Below are 17,203 nucleotides of genomic sequence, written 5' to 3' on the forward strand. Positions count from 1 at the left end.
TCTGCCATCTCTTTCACCTCTCTGCCAGGAGGTGAGTAGCATGCTTTATCCTGCTGCCTGTGCCCTCTGGAATCCTGATCGGTCATCGCATCGATCATAGTACTTGAGAATTTCAAGGTATTTTTCTTTACAATGTTGCAACATGCAACATTTTGCAAGAATAATAATTATAATAATCATGGAGCTTCCCTGGCTGAAAAGCTTCAGTAGAAATATTATTGATCTCCCCTTTAATTTTTTTTAATTCCCCTAAAGCGCCTGTGAATCATATAGTGTTATTGTTAGAAGGGACTTTTTGGTTGTTGTTCAGTCATGTCTGACTCTTCCTGACCCCATTTGGAGTTTTCTTGGCAGAGATACTGGAGGGGTTTGTCATTTCCTTCTCCAGCTCATTTTACAGATGAGAAAACTGAGGCAAACAGGGTTAAGTGACTTGCCCAGGGTCACTCAGTAAGTGTCTGAGGCCACATTTAAACTCAGGAAAATGAGTCTTCTTGACTCCAGTCCTGGCACTCTGTCCACTACATTACTTAGTTGGCCACAGGAAGGACCTTAGAGATCACCTGTTGCCAAGTACTCATTTTACAGAGGAAGAACCCAACATGCAATAAGAGTAAATGACATAGGTCACACTGGTAAATAAGCAAGACAGTCAGGCTTAAGGCTCTGACTCAAGCCCTCTGAATCCAGATTTGATCCTCGATTTCCAGTTTACCACACGTTGCCTCTGAATTGCCCTCAAGAAAGGGCCCAAGTTCCATTTTCCCCCTTCAAATACAGCAATATCATGTAATAAACAGAAATGCTATTTGTTTTGGCAGCCTCTGAGTCTGTGGCTACTAGTTAAGGACTACCTCTTAATCGATAATGTCAGTAGCTCCAAACATGTGCTTTGGGGAAAAAAAATCCAGAAGTTCTATTTAAAAGAATGCATTAGCATGGTTGTAAGATCCTATAAATACATTAAAGGGAATTTGCAAATAGATACTTTAAAAAGTCACTTCCACACCTACAGTCTGATCATTGTCAAAACACCAGCTGTGGTCCCCTTCCTTAGAAGGATCAGAACCTTTTTTGAAAACACCTACAGTATTTTTCAAAATAGGATTGCTTTTGACCTCCCATGTAGGAGATCCTTCCAGTCTAGAGTTTCTGACTGGCTCTTCCCTTAATAGATCATAAGTCAGCAGAGTTAGAAAAATGTGAAGGGGAGAACACCTATTCTGACTTGCCAACAGCTTAGGTCGTCGTGAGAAGGAATTGTATTGGGTAATGAAATTCGTTTCCAATTCTTGAGACGCTTAGCTTAGCTTCAAAGTCAAACTGCTTCCAAAATCAGGACAGAATTCCCATGAGGCTGAGCCATCAAGCAGGGTTCTCTCCCTCCACTTCTACAGTATGGAAAGGACAGGCTGCTGTGAAGCTTGCCGTGTAAATGCCCAGTTAACCTCTGAGTCCAACTCCAACTCCTATGGATAGGAACATTAGAGAATTAAGGCTAGGCTGGGATAAATACTACACTTATGCATAGACCATTCCTGGTAGTTTGGTCCTGGTGCAGATCATACCCCAAATGCCTCAGCCCCACCCAGATCTCGGATGAAGTATGAAGGTGACCACTTAACATACAACAAGGGACACTTTTTAATATTTTTTGTGTAAATGCATATTTTCGTGCTAGAAAGTGACATTCCTTGTGGCATGTAGATGTTTTAGAATCATCAAGTAAGAGCTGGGGGGATAGTATAATCAATAGAAATAGGACTTGGAATCAGATCGAGGTTCATATCCTGCCCCAGATACTTACTATGTGACCTTGAACACTTTTCAAAGCCTCACTTCCCTCAACCATCATTTGCATTAATTATCTCACAGAACTGTCATGAAGGCAGTCTTAATATTATAATTCTTAATATTAACATTACAAGTTAATTAATGTTACTTAATTTAACTAGTATTATAATTCTTAAAGAATTATAGAAATGTGAGTCGCTTTTATTATCATTTTGTCCAACCCCTACCTTGACGGATGAGGTCATCAGAGACTCAAGAGTGAGATGACTTTCTCAGGGTCACACAGCTTCTAAGTGGTAGGCCTGGGTCTCAAACTTGACATCCAGTCAAGCATTCTTTCCACTAAGTCAAGTCACATTTGTTCCATGTGGAAAGTGTTTAAACCCAGGCTACAGGGACCTGGGGGAGGCCGTTTCAGGGATTGTGTTCAGACAGATATTTAATCTGGGATCTGGAATGCTCCTTTCCATGTCTTGGAGGCAAACTCTGAGTTCTACCTTTGGGTGGGGCAGGATGCCTGAATGTTCCCTCTTCTACTCACCTATCACCAAGAGACATATTAGACTAGAATATTTATATTCTAGAGGTACGATGCTCCACTTGGGTTTCAGAATAAAATCCTTTTTCCCTGGTCCTCTGACCATCCCAGATCGAGAGGCTAACAGCTTACTCTCTGCCGGCTTTGCTCCCCTATGCCAAGTGGTTCTTACAAAAAACGAAACAAGAATAACGTGTGTGTGTGTGTATGTATATACATATGCACACCTATATGCACACACATATACACACGTGTGCATATGTACATATACATATATAATTTGTGTGTGTGTGTGTGTGTCTCCAATCCATCAATAAAAACAGAAATAAGGAGAGTTATACAAATTAAGGTAGAACACACAAGAGTAAATGGCCCTGGAGCAAGATAAAATCTCAGCTCAACTAAGAAGAGATGATCTCACTAGAGGAGTTAGCTCTTGTGAGTCTCTGGAGTTACCAGTTTTCCTCAGGTCTGCAGTTCCAGGGCTCCCATTTGTCATTCAGATGTTTATGCCTTGCCTCTCCTGCTCTCTTCCAAATCCCGCTCCTCTCCGTCCTTTTCTCTACGCCTTGCTCAGCTTCCTGGGCTCAGGGATCTCTCAGCCATTAGAAGGCACATCTTCCTACCTGCACACAGAGATGTCCTTGAAACAACCTGCCAGGAGCAGAGAAAAGAGGGCAGTAATGTGGGGAGGGACACCATTTTCACATGAAAGACAGTTTTCTGGCCTTGCCTAAGGTGTGTACAAATGCCATATTCCAGCATCTTTTGCTGCTCTTCACGTTTGGAATTCAGTTAAAATGGACCTCGAGGGTTGATCCTGGGGGTGGAGGTTGGGGTTCAGCCTGCCTCTTTGATTGCAGGTTATGCAGTCTATGTGTGTTGGGATTTTAGGCTGCCTGTGTACGTAAGACCCAATTCACTGCCTGACTTCCAACATGGGGCCACTGAAAACTCAGATTGAGGGGGGATTGCCCACTATTCACTCTCCCCTAGGATAGTTCTGTCTGGGCAAAATATAAATTCTGCTTATGGATAATCTTTTGGTATTTATTGTATTCAAAGAAAGATAAGACTTCCTGGATACAAATGTAATTTAAGCAAATTCTATTACGTCTTTTGTGAATGCACAGTACCTAGTTGTTTAGGCTCAGTGAGTGCTAAACTAATAAAAGTGAAAAACAACTGCTTCTCCACTGGAGAAAAGGGACAATTTATTAAAAATTAATGCTTTTCCCTACCGTTAATGTTCCTTCTAAAAATTTCTTTTGGAGGACTAAACCCATTGTACAAATTGGTATGTGATAAGGCCTTAATAGAAATCACTGAACTGACATAATGTATTCAGTGAATTATTTCTAGTCTTTTGGCTTAGAAATTAGTTGCTTAAAAGAAAATGCTATTTTTTTTATTCAAAAAAAATTTTTTGAATTTGACAAATACCAATAAGCCTGAACATTTTCATGCAGAAAAAAGCATATGACAGCACCAAGCAAATTGCATGTAGCTTGGTTTGGAGTTATTTTTTTGAAAATAGCAATTATATGTTGAGTTCATCATGAGCAGGCAGGTGGTACAGTGGATAGAATGCCAGGCCCGGAGTCAGGAAGACTCTTTTTCCTGGGTTTAAATCTGGCCTCAGAGACTTAATAGCTGTGTGGCTCTGAGCAAGTCACTTAATCTTGTTTGCTTCAGTTTCCTTATCTGTAAAATGCACTGGAGAAGGAAATGGCAAATCACTCCAGTATCTTTGCCAAGAAGACCCTAATTGGGGTCACAGAGTCAGACATGAATGAAACCAACTGAACCACAAAAAAATTTCATCACAGTTCCAAAAGTTGTCCTGCTTGTTTGTATTTCCCTCTAAATCCCCTTCTCTGTATTTTAAGAGTTTCACTGAAGGGCCTCCCTCCCTTCCTTCCTTCCCCCCTCCCCCATTCTTTGTTTTTTAATTTAATTTATTTATTTAGTATATTTAGTTTTCAGCATTGATTTTCACAAGAGTTTGAATTACAAATTTTCTCCCCATTTCTACCCTCTCCCCCCCCACTCCAAGGTGACGTATATTCTGGTTGCCCTGTTCCCCATTCAGCCCTCCCTTCTGTCACCCCACTCCCCTCCCATCCCCTTTTCCCTTCCTTTCTTGTAGGGCAAGATAAATTTCTACACCCCATTGCCTGTGTATCTTATTTTCTAGTTGCATGCAAAAACTTTTTTTTGTTTTGTTTTTGAACATCTGTTTTTAAAACTTTGAGTTCCAAATTCTCTCCCCTCTTCCCTTCCCACCCACCCTCCCTAAGAAGTCAAGCAGTTCAACGTAGGCCACATGTGTATCATTATGTATAACCCTTCCACAGTACTCATGTTGTGAAAGACTAACTATATTTTGCTCCTTCCCAACCCATCCCCCTTTATTGAATTTTCTCCCTTGACCCTGTCCATTTTCAAAAGCGTTTGTTTTTGATTACCTCCACCCCCATCTGCCCTCCCCTTCATCATCCCCCCCTTTTTTTTATCTTCTTCCCTCTTCTTTCCTGTGGGGTAAGATACCCAATTGAGTATGTATGGTATTCCCTCCTCAGGCCAAAATTGATGAGAGCAAGATTCACTCATTCCCCCCTCACCTGCCCTCTCCCCTCCTCCCACAGAACTGCTTCCTTTTGCCACCTTTATGCAAGATAATTTACCCCATTCTATCTCTCCCTATCTCCCTCTCTCAATATATTCCTCTCTCATCCCTTAATTTGATTTTATTTCTTTTAGATATCTTCCCTTCATCTTCAACTCACCCTGTGTCCTCTCTCTCTCTCTCTCTCTCTCTCTCTCTCTCTCTCTCTCTCTCTCTATGTGTGTGTATATATATATATATATATATATATATATATATATATATATATATATATATACATAATCCCTTCAGCTACCCTAATACTGAGGTCTCATGAATCACACACATCATCTTTCCATGTAGGAATGTAAACAAAATGGTTCACCTTTAGTAAGTCCCTTGCAATTTCTTTTTCTTGTTCTTTTTCTTGATTGCCTTTTCATGCTTCTCTTGATTCTTGTGTTTGAAAGTCAAATTTTCTATTCAGCTCTGGTCTTTTCACTGAGAAAGCTTGAAAGTCCTCTATTTTATTGAAAATCCATATTTTGCCTTGGAGCATGATATTCAATTTTGCTGGGTAGGTGATTCTTAGTTTTAATCCTAGCTCCATTGACCTCCGGAATATCGTATTCTAAACCCTTCGATCTCTTAATGTAGAAGCTGCCAGATCTTGGGTTATTCTGATTGGGTTTCCACAATACTCAAATTGTTTCTTTCTGGCTGCTTGCAGTATTTTCTCCTTCATCTGGGAGCTCTGGAATTTGGCGACAATATTCCTAGGAGATTTCTTTTTGGGATCTATTTGAGGAGGTGATCGATGGATTCTTTCAATTTCCATTTTGCCCTGTGGCTCTAGAATATCAGGGCAGTTCTCCTTGATAATTTCTTGAAAGATGATATCTAAGCTCTTTTTTTGATCATGGCTTTCAGGTAGTCCAATAATTTTTAAATTCTCTCTCCTGGATCTATTTTCCAGGTCAGTGGTTTTCCCAAGGAGATATTTCACATTGTCTTCCATTTTTTCATTCTTTTGGTTCTGTTTTAGAATATCTTGATTTCTCATAAAGTCACTAGCTTCCACTTGCCCCAGTCTAATTTTTTAAGGTAGTATTTTCTTCAGTGGTCCATTGGACCTCCTTTTCCATTTGGCTAATTCTGCCTTTCAGGGCATTCTTCTCCTCATTGGCTTTTTGGAGCTCTTTTGCCATTTGAGTTAGTCTATTTTTTAAGGTGTTGTTTTCTTCAGTATATTTTTCAGTATTTCTTTGGGTCTCCTTTAGCAAGTCATTGACTTGTTTTTCATGGTTTTCTCGCATCCTTCTCATTTCTCTTCCCAATTTTTCCTCTACTTCTCTAACTTGCTTTTCCAAATCCTTTTTGAGCTCTTCCATGGCCTGAGACCAGTTCATGTTTTTCTTGGAGGCTTTTGGTGTAGGCTCTTGCACTTTGTTGTCTTCTTTAGGCTGTATGTTTTGGTCTTCTTTGTCAGCAAAGAAAGAATGCAAAGTCTGAGACTGAATCTGGGTGTGTTTTTGCTGCCTGGCCATGTTCCCAACCAACTAACTTGACCCTTGAGTTTTTCAGTGGGGTATGACTGCTTGTAGACTAGAGAGTTGTATGTTCCACGTTTGGGGGGGAGGTGCCGGCTCTGCCACACCAGCACTGCTCCTTCCCCAACCCCCAACCCGGACTGGGCTTAGATCTTCGGCAGGCTGTGCACTCCTGCTCTGATCCACCACTTAATTCCTCCCACCAGGTGGGCCTGGGGCCAGAAGCAACAGCAGCTGTAGCTGCCCCACCTCTGCTGCCCCCGGGGTGGTAGCCTACCCGTGAACTCCTTCCACTCCCGCAGCTTTTCCCACTAACCTTCTCTGCTGTCTTTGGTGTTTGTGGGTTGAGAAGTCTGGTAACTGCCGCAGCTCACTGATTCAGGGCGCTAGGGCCCGCTCCGCCCGGCTCCTGGTCTGGTTGGTCCGAGCCGCTCACGCTGGGCTCTGCTCCACTCTGCTCCCAGCTCCTAGCTCCGTGTGGGATAGACCTCACCCAGAGACCATCCAGGCTGTCCTGGGCTGGAGCCCTGCTTCCCTCTGCTGTTTTGTGGGTTCTGCAGTTCTAGAATTGGTTCAGAGCCATTTTTTTAGAGGGTTTTGGAGGGACTCGGCAGGGAGCTCACGCTAGTCCCTAATTTCCTGCCGCCATCTTGGCTCCACCCCCGGAAGTCTCCCCCATTCTTTTTTAAGAAATGTAGAGTCCGGCACTTATTATGGTAAATAGTAGTTGGATTGGTGCAGTGACTGGTGTGTATGATCACAGGGCAAAGGGAGACAGAACGAGAACGAGAACATGGAGTTTGCTCTTTGGCCCAAATCTTAAAAAGAGCCTGGAAATGTTTGTCTTACACTCTAAAGTCTGTCAGTCCCTAGTATCTGAACCCTTTTCCATCAATGGATTTCAGAAAAGGAAGCTTTAAAAAGCCAAACTTTACCTTCCTTCTTTCCTTTCTTCCTTCCTTTTTTTCCTCTCTTTCTTTCCTTCCTTCCTCCTTTTTTTCCTCTTTCCTTCCTTCCTCCCTTTCCTTCCCCTTCTCCCTTTACCAGCCATTCTCAGTCATCATTAGAGTACACATTAGGTAATTGACAACTAAACAATTTAGTATTTGTAGATTAAATTTAATGCCTTAAGTTGAATCAGAAGTGAACTTGTTACCTGTGAGATCTCTCAAAATCAGTCAAATCAACAAGCATTTATTAAGTGCCTCCTATATGCCAGCAATTGTGCGAAGAGCTGGGGATTCAGAGAAAGGCAAAAAATCCCAGCTCACAGTCTAATGGGGGAGACAGCAGCTTAGCAACTATATACAAGCTGTAGACAGGATGAACTGAAGGTGATCTCAGCTGGCAGGCACTAGGATCAAGGGGGATTGGGAAAGGCTTCCTCGGGAAGGTGGAATTGTAATCAGAAAGACCTTGGTTTGAATCTTGCCTCTGACACTCGTTGTGTGACCATATGCCAGATGCTTAACTTCTCATCTGTAACAGGGCAGTAATCCCAGGTTTGTTGTGAGGCTCGGATGGCATAGTGGATGAAAAGTGAGTGCTCCTTAAATGCCAGTTATTCTAATTTCTGTGGTTGAGTCATTTTTCAGTTGTACCCAACTGTAATGGCCCCGTTTAGAGTTTCCTTGGCAGAGATACTAGAGTGGTTTGCCATTTCCTTCTCCGGCTCATTTTTACAGAAGAGGAAACTGAGGTGAACAGGGTGAAGTGACTTACCCAAGGTTACACAGCTTAGTAAGTGTCTGAGGCCAGATTTGAATGCAAGTCTTGTGACTCCAGGCCTGGCACTTTACTGAGCCACCTAGCTTCCCAGTTATTATAATTATTCATACTAAAAAAAGCTGGGAGTCTGACATGGAACAGCTTTGGCATGCTTTGAACACATTGTACCTGGAATTATCTTTGTTCCTTTTTCCTTGTGTCCCAGCTAAAATCCCACCTTCTACAGGAAGCCTTTCCCAGTCCCCTTAATTCTAGCTCCTTCCCTGTGTTGATTGCTTCTCATTATCCCGTACATAAACTTATTGTACATAGTTATTTGCATCTTGTCTCTCCCATTAGACTGAGCTCTCTGAGAGCAGGAACTGTACTTTACCTTCCTTTTTATCGTTAGCACTTAGCCTACTGTATGGCACTTAATAAAGGTTTATGGACTAACTGACATTCAGTGGAGCCAAATGTAGGAAAGAGAATGATGGTCATAGTGAGGACCAGCAATTTCAAGACACCCCTCTTGAACCTTCGTCAGGGCAGCTCTCCTGGGACTCTCTGGTGATATTTACCATTTCTGTGGATTCACCATGCTGTTTAGCCGATTCAGGCATCTATATTAGTCCTGGATTTTCCCCTCCACATTCACATCCCTCTCCTCACCAAACCTCCAATATTCATAGCTCTAGTAGGTTGGAAGTACAATCCTTGAATTACTTTGAATGAGAAAAAGAAATGTGAAAATTTGTTAGAGAACAACATCGTAGCAGGGAATCCCTCTCCACCTCAACCCCCAAGGACTTTTTTCCTTCCCTAAACATTTTGGAGGGGGAAAAATGAAGGGGAGAAAGATTCCCCAATTCATATAGGTATTGGGGATTTTTTTAGCTAAAACTCCACCTTTCTAAACCAAGTTTAGATATATTTGTATGTTCCTGAATGAATAAAATGTCTTTGAATTTGTAAGGGACATTTGCTAAGTAAGTATTGCATATTTTTCTTTCATTTGGAAAGGGTTTTTTTTACGCATTTTGCTTTTTCCACCAAGGGACCAAGGAAAGAGAGGCATGACAGCAGCTCCCAGGCTCTAAGATCATCTGATAGATTGTGATTGGCCCATTTGGGATCCATGATGTATTTCATGCCTCCTCAAACACCTCACAGGAGAGGTTTATTAAGAGGTTGGAAGATGACTTTTTAGGAGTACAAGGGATTTATGATTTATGAAGAAACAGGACTACCTAATCTCTGAGCTCCCTCACAATTCTGTGATTCTCAATTTTTCTGGGGGAGGCTCTCTTTACTCTTTAGTTTCCATAGGCAGTCTTTGGCCTCTTCCAGATCAGGTGCCACATTGATGGAAATGTGAGCATGTAGGCCAGTTGGCTGTGTGTGCCCTTCCCTGCACTGAAGTGTTACTGTGAGGCTAGGCCTGACGGAAGATGACTTATCCTTCAGATGATGGGCACGTGGATTCTCGTCGACTTTTTCCCAAGAGCGTTCTAACCTTTCCCCCTAGGTGCCAGATTAGTAGCCTGCCAGATCAGCCTGACATGATGTAGCTGTCAGCATGTCAAAAGACATTCCAGACCCAGGCTACCCAATCTTCCAGGGAGATAACAGCACTTTTTTTTTTTAACTCGAGTTCAAAGTGGCCAACTTTTGACAAGTAGGGCTAGCCAGGCTTGTTTTGTGGATGGAGGCCTTTCAGCAGCCGCTGTTCTCTCTCTCCAATTTTGTAAAGAGAATTGAATTGTGGGGCTGTGTCCCATTACATTTCACCTGATTTTCCTAGTTGAATACCATATATTTTAGCTTAGGATTTCATTCCTGATACAGCACTGTGCACGTTGGTAAATGCTTGTCCCCAAAATAGGCATCTTTCAGAACCATGTGTCACAGGGAGAAAGAGTACAGTACATTGACCAGGCTGCATGAAGATAAAACTAATCCTTGGGGCAGTGAGACTGGTTGGCAGCAGCTTTCTTTGATGAGTGGTTGAATGTCCTCAGTGATTTTATTGAAGTATAAAGTTCCATCCGCTCCACATAGAGCATGCTTATTAATGTATTCAGGGCAAGAAAGGTGACAAATGACCAGAGACACCTATCAAAGAAATTAAATATCTGGACTTTTTTTTTTTTTAATATAGGAGTGACAATACAAAGATTGACTTGGTGGTCAGTGCGGTCTCCAGCACCTCAGAGAAAGACCTCTCAGACAGGAGCAATGACATTGGTAAGTAAGGACAATTTTACAGTTTTGCAAAGTTGTAAATAACTTTGGAGCATTTGGCTTGCTGCTACTCCAAGCCGTTACATGGGAGGTAATATGCCGAGATTAATGGTGTTTTATTGGTTTTATCCAGTTTTGTGAAGGAAGGGAATGAGACTGGTTTCTATATTTAAATAAAACATTATTACTTTTCTGACTTTAGAATTAATTTGATTTTAGATCTAATGAAAGTTGGTGATAGTTCTTTTTAAAAGATGAAGACCGGCATGAATTTTCATCTTTTGTGTTAGAGAGTGATGCACAATACATACATTTGGTACTATCATAGGTAGATAGATACCAGTTTTCTGAAATGAATGAATTATTCAGGGTCTCTTATAATTTTGGGATCAAGAAATCATGTGACTGACATGGAAGTAGTTCATTTCTTATCTCTTTAAGTGAAAAGGTAAACATTATGGGGAGAAGAGGAGAAAATAGTACTGCCCCTGGCCATTAAAAAGTAGAAGGATTGGACTTGTGTTATAGCTCACTTAGGAAACCTAGTTTCAGGGACTGATTTTACATGGGAACTCTCCAGGGTCACATGCTCCAGGCTCTCAATAACAGAAACACGTATCTTGCAGCAAAGTGGATTTTGTAAGAGGTAGAGGGAGGCCTTCTATGCTCTAAATGTTCCGTCCTCACTATTCCTTATCGCATGCTTCCTTCCAGGGTCATACCTTTTTGTCAGTTAAGTAACAGGCTTCAGAGCTAATCTTGAGGGATGCTGAATGCCCAGGCATGGAATTGAGTTGACAGGGAAAACATTAAGCAGAACTAAATCTTTTACCTTCATGTATGGAAGAACGTTTGCTGTGGGATTTGAACTGGTTAATAGCATTGTGGTGAATGGCTGTATTGGAAAGGAATGAACCCAATAGACTTTTGGTGAGAACATTATAGTTTTAATCTATTTGTCATGTTGAAATAGAAAAACGATGTAATGCCGAGGGCTTAGAGTAAGGCTTGAGTTTATTTCCTGCCTCCAACACGTGCTGGCTGGGGGCCCATGGGCAAGTCACATGAGCTCTCAGGGCCTCAATTTTCTCATCTAGAAAACAGGGTTAGTAAAAGCCTTCTGATGGAAAATGCCATACACGTCCAGAGGAAGAACCGATGGGATCCGAATGCAGATGGAAGCAGACCATTTTCGCTTTTAAAAATTTTTTTCATGGGTTTTTTTCCTTTTGTCCTGTTTCTTCTTTCACAATATGACTAATGTGGAAATATGTCTGACATGATTGCACGTATATACCTACATCAGATTATTTGCTGTGTTGGAGAAGGGGGAGGAGAGGGAAGGAGAAAAATTGGGAATTCAAAATCTTATAAAAATGAATTTTGAAAATTGTCTTTATGTGTAACTGGAAAAAAGAGAATATTATACAAGAAACAAAGAAAATAGCATTAGTAACAACTGAATGACTGACCTCACAGGTTTTTGGTTAGGAACATTATGGTCTTTGTCTATTTCAATATGACAGATAGATTCAGAGTATAATGTTCTCACCAAAAGTCTGTTGGGTTCTTCATTTACAATTCCAGTTGGGCTTTATAAACCTTAGAGTCCTTTGTAATTGTGAAGGATTATTACTGGTGGTGATCATGGTGATCATCATTAACAAGATTATTACTCACTGATAATGTCTATTCTGTTCCATAATACATATTTGATAGTTGATATTATGATTAATAGTATTGATAGCTAAGAATTTTTGATGTCATTATTAATTCAAATCAGTAAGGAAGCAGGTTGCAAGATGTTGAATTGTTGGTACCCCGGGTTACTTTCAGTGTAGTTGGGAAAAGTAGATTTGGAATTGATGGAGAAGCTTCCTTTGATAGCTTGCTGTTCCACAAGTTTTCTCTTTCTTCAGAAACATGAAATTTTGACTCTTCTTTGCATCTAGAGATGACAAGGAGCATGGTTTCCTGAACATTTTTGGGGGGACTGGATTTGTGATTTCAGTTGTGTGAGAACTTCCAGTCAGGAAACTCCCTCTACTAGCTCAAATCGGCAGCTGCTTTGCAACCTGCAATTTAGAAAGTTGCCTAAGAGATCCAAGAGTGACTCTCACAAGGTGACACAGCCAAGATTTGTCGAGGGTGGTACTTAAACCGAGGTCTTCCTGACTCCAAGGCCAGTTCTGTGTCAGCTACATCACAATGCCTCCATTCTTGAGCATGAGAGGCCATTTTTCAGTCCCACAAACTGATACAGAAGTACGGAGAGCGCTTGATCAGTGTTTCAACAATCCGGCTAGCAGCTTCTCTGGGGGTGTAAGATCCACCCACAGCCAGCACCCAGAAAGGTGCCAACAGCACAGGTTCTTTTGATCTGCTTAACTAAGGAAAGCAAGGTGAAGGGGTTGACAAGCTTACTTTAATTCAGCATACCAATATCATTCACTTAGTTCAGGGGAAAAAGCCAGCACCCTGAACTTCAGAGCAAAATACAAACAAATTACAAACATCAATAGACAGACCCAATACAGATTCATAGTTATCAACATCTAGGTTCAGCCCAGGAGCTTGGAACAAGGGCTGGCCCAGAGTCATGCGCGCCACCACTGCTTTGGGAATGAGCTCCAAAGAACAGACAGCCAACCCCTGGTTTTTACATCTTTTTCAGCGTCAGGGGTGAGTCACACACGTGACCTAGAATTGTCACAAAGAGGCGGACTTAAACCCTGGTCTAAAAGCCTCTGCTGTCCCAGACATGTAAACTAGGCCCTCCCTGGAGCTAGCCCCACCTTGGGCCCCACCTTAGTTGTCAATCCACACCCACTAAGGTTTTACACCTAATAGGGGTTTGGGCCTGGGGCTTAGCACCTAGTAAGGCTCAATGAATTACTCAAAGGGAACAAAAGCCAAACTATTCAAGGGCACTTGTTGAACTAAGTGCTAAGGAGCCCATTTTTGCTTACCAACACAATCAGATATGCTTTTTTTTTTTAGGGAAAGGGCACTCAAATTATAAACTAAACATCACATAGATAGACAGACAGACAGAAAGACACACACGTTTGATTCCCAGTTGCCCCAGTAGAATTTAAGCTCCTGAAAGCCTGAGTCTTTTTTTGTTTGTTCACTTTAATCTTTGTATCTCCAGTGCTTTCTATTAGATGGAAATCTAGAAGGAATGAAGATGACCAGTTTGTTCCTTTGTTTCGGAGAGGGGATGAATCTGGTTTTAAACCAGAGTTTGAGATGGTGGTCAGGGATAATAGTGAAAATGCCCATTTGCCAATTGAAAATGTGAAATGGCAACTGAGGAAAGATGTCAGTGTACAAGATGTAAATTTGGGAGTCATTTGCATAGCGCTGTTAGGTAAAGCCTTGAGAATGGATGAAATCCTTGAGAGACTGAGGCCTTACCCATAGAGGGTGCCGATATGAGGGTGGGGCAGCACCATTGATTTCCCATGAACTTAAGTAATTTCCTTTGTTAGAAAAGAATACTTTTTGATTAAAGCCAATCATCAGAACCCAGTATGAACAGAGCCTGGACACACTGAAATAATCAGTCATTACGTGAGATCCATGACTGGATCTTATATAAAAGAAAAAGCAGTTTCCGAAATAAAGGGTCTGGATTTCAGAGGTCGAAGCAAGCATGACATTTCCAGCACAGCTTTGAGGAACAAAAGGAGGACTGAGCTGTGGTAGAGAAGGGAGATATTGAGGAGAGTCATTGGCTCTACAGGCATCTCAGAGCAGAGGACTTCGGCTGAGGAAAGTTCCAAGAAAAGGTCAGCTCTTTCCCCCACCTTCCTCTTCAAATACTTGTCTGTCCATAGACACTAATATAATCATTGTTATGCGGGGTGGTTCTCTGGGAAGGGGAGGGGAGATATTGTTTCTTTACCCAAACATTTCCAGTAAACTAAGTTTTGCCTTGACAGCAAAGAGACCAAAGATTTAACTAGAGATAGATACAAATGTTAGGTTAGGCTTACCGCCTTACCTCTGCCTAGGGGTTAGGAATTTTCCCAACTTGAGGCTCAGAACTGTTATGACTAAGTTCAGAACTTTTCATCTAAAATAAAATCCCTAAAGCTGAAGAGGAGGGAACCAAGTGGACTGTTGAAGGCCGTTGTATTGCCCCCCAGGCTTAACATGAGCTAATTATTGTAGCAGCTAATTTTATGTGACACAGTTAAGCAGTTTAGGTGGTGCAGGGGATAGAGTGCCTGACCTGGAGTCAAGAAGACCCGAGTTCAAATGTGGCCACAGACACCAGCTGCGTGACCCTGGACAAATCTCTTAACTTCCCTCTGCCTCATTTTCCACAGCTGTAGGATGAGGATCATAATAGCACGTAATCACCAAGTCAGGAAACACTTTTCTACCAGTGCAGGTCAGCACCTTCTCTGTAACTTTTTTTAAGAAGATTTATTTATTTATTTTTAGTTTACTACATTCAGTTCCACAAGCTTTTGAGTTCCCAATTTTCTCCCCCTCCCTCCCCCCCTCCCCAAGACAGCATGCGATAGCTCCTACATATACATTCACATTTCAAAGAATTATAACCAATGGAATGAACCATGAGAAAGAAGAAAAAACAAAAAAAAAGAGAGAGAACAAATAGTCTGCTTCGATCTGCATTCAGACTCTGTAATTCTTTCTCTGGACATGGATAGCATTTTCCATCATGAGCATTTTGGAGATGCCTTAGAACCTTGCGTTGCTGAGAAGAGCCAAGTCTGTCAAAGCTAGTCGTCACACAATGTGGCTGTAACTGTGTACAGGGTTCTCCTGGTTCTGCTCCCCTCACTCAGCATCAGTTCATGTAAATCTTTCTAGGTTTTTCTGAAATCTGCCTGCTTCTCATTTCTTATAGCACAGTACTATTCCATTACATTCATATACCACAGCTTGTTTAGCCATTACCCAATTGATGGGCATCCCCTCAATTTCCAATTCTTGGCCACCACAAAAAGAGCTGTTATAAATATTTTTGTACATGTGGTTCCTTTTCCCCCTTGTATGATCTCTTTAGGATACAGCCCTGTAAGTGGTATTGCTGGGTCAAAGGGTATGCACATGTAACTTTTGTTTTATTAGAGGGTTGCCTAGAATACACATTAGTATGAGTAACTTGCCCAGGGTGACACACACAGTAGGTATGAGAGGCAGGTCTTGAATTAAGATCTTCCTGCTTTACAGGCAGGCTCTGTATCTAAATTCCTACACTATGCTGCATCTCTTGGACCCACTATCTCTAATGCCATCATTGTCTGCTATAAATAAAACTGCTTCTCTTAATAAAGCTATCCTTGTAAAAGAATTACCTTATGAAATTGTAGAAAATTGCTATTTCAGACCAAGTGTAGGCAGCCAAAAAAGGATTCTAGCTTCTAGTTAGAGGGAAAATCACTTAGTCTAAAACCAAGTTGATGCTTTCTGATTTTAGCTGACTGGAAACATTTATTGTCTCTTGGTGTGAAGTTGTATTTCACTTGACAAGATAGAAAGCAGGGAAGGTCTCAGGTAGGGCCAGGGAATGAATGGAAATGCATATTAAATTACCCATGGTAAAGGAAATGCCTTTGGTCAGATTGAATGGGAGTGGGTAGGATTGAATAACATAACATTTACTTTTATGATGCCTACATTTTAATAATTACTACGTAGAAGGATTTATTGTTCCAACTTATCCTCAAGGAGCTCCTTAAATATGGCATCTTGGTTGATTTTAGTAAATTAAATTCCAGAAACTCCATGACTTTCCTCCTCACCTCTTGCTGCTTTTTTGGATTCTTTGTGTTTGGCAGTGCCTTTCTTTTCCTTTTTATTCACATCTCATCAAGCTCTCTCCACCTCCATCCCTTTACCGTGGGCAGCTCCTCTTCACTAGATGAGGGTAAGGATTTTTTTTGCCCTCTCTTTTTGAGTCTTATCAACAATAGTCTGTCTTTTCTTACCACACTTTAATTGTAGATAACCTGTCTTGGTACCCTCATGTGACCTGCTGTGAAAATAAATGGATTTGCACTGTGGAACAGCTTTCTTTTCTAATTTCATGTCTGCCCTGGCCCTCTAAGGAATGTGTCTGGCTTAGGGCCTGTTTACTCATTAGTGCTAAGGGATTTAATCACTTTGATCTGTTTTGTAGAAATAGCACTGAGCTAATTGAGTTAATACTTATAACTGAATTTGAAGCCCCCCAGATTAAAAAAATTTCACATTAATTTATCAGTTTAGAGAGAAAGGGTTAGAAATCCCAGTGGATCTCACTTTGTAAGACTGTTGTATTTTTGAGAAAGGCTGGATAGAAGTCAAGTTTTTATAAACAGATTCATATTTTAAATGCACCGAGAAAAATTAATCTTTAACCTGTGATGGAGCTATTCGTGATACACATTTTCTCCTTTATGCATTCAGTAAATTCTAATTTTTGAACTCATGTTTTCTTAAGTGAAGAGAGACCCATTCCTTGCTTTAGGGTGTTCTGTCTGGTTCCATTTTTGGTTCCATTTTAAGGTATAATCTTTTCATATGTTCTTGTTAGGAATTCTGTTGTTCTTCCTTGGTCATATAGGCTGAATATTATATTATGCACCAGGTTAAGGTGATGAGTTTTGGGGTTGAGGTGCTCAACACCCCACAGTACCGACCCCGCCGTGTCCTGCCGAAAGAATTCTACTCAAGCCTTCTCAGCCAAGGAAAAAGACAAAGTTTATTAAGGATTAGCCATATTGGGTTGTCTTAAGAAAT

The 17,203-nt window shown here is 41.2% G+C and overlaps 1 protein-coding gene across 5 annotated transcripts in view; it reads left to right on the top strand.

Annotated features, from left to right (window-relative positions):
• Positions 1-17,203, top strand: part of SH3KBP1 (SH3 domain containing kinase binding protein 1) — a 455,989-nt gene that overhangs the window by 403,393 nt on the left and 35,393 nt on the right. For all 5 annotated transcript variants that reach the window (XM_036745610.1, XM_036745608.1, XM_036745609.1 and 2 more), the window contains one exon: positions 10,359-10,444. In XM_036745610.1, coding sequence (XP_036601505.1) covers positions 10,359-10,444 — 86 coding nt within the window. The remainder of the gene's footprint in view (positions 1-10,358; positions 10,445-17,203) is intronic.

The sequence above is a fragment of the Trichosurus vulpecula genome, chromosome 2, assembly GCF_011100635.1.
Source record: "Trichosurus vulpecula isolate mTriVul1 chromosome 2, mTriVul1.pri, whole genome shotgun sequence".
NCBI classification, from domain to species: domain Eukaryota; kingdom Metazoa; phylum Chordata; class Mammalia; order Diprotodontia; family Phalangeridae; genus Trichosurus; species Trichosurus vulpecula.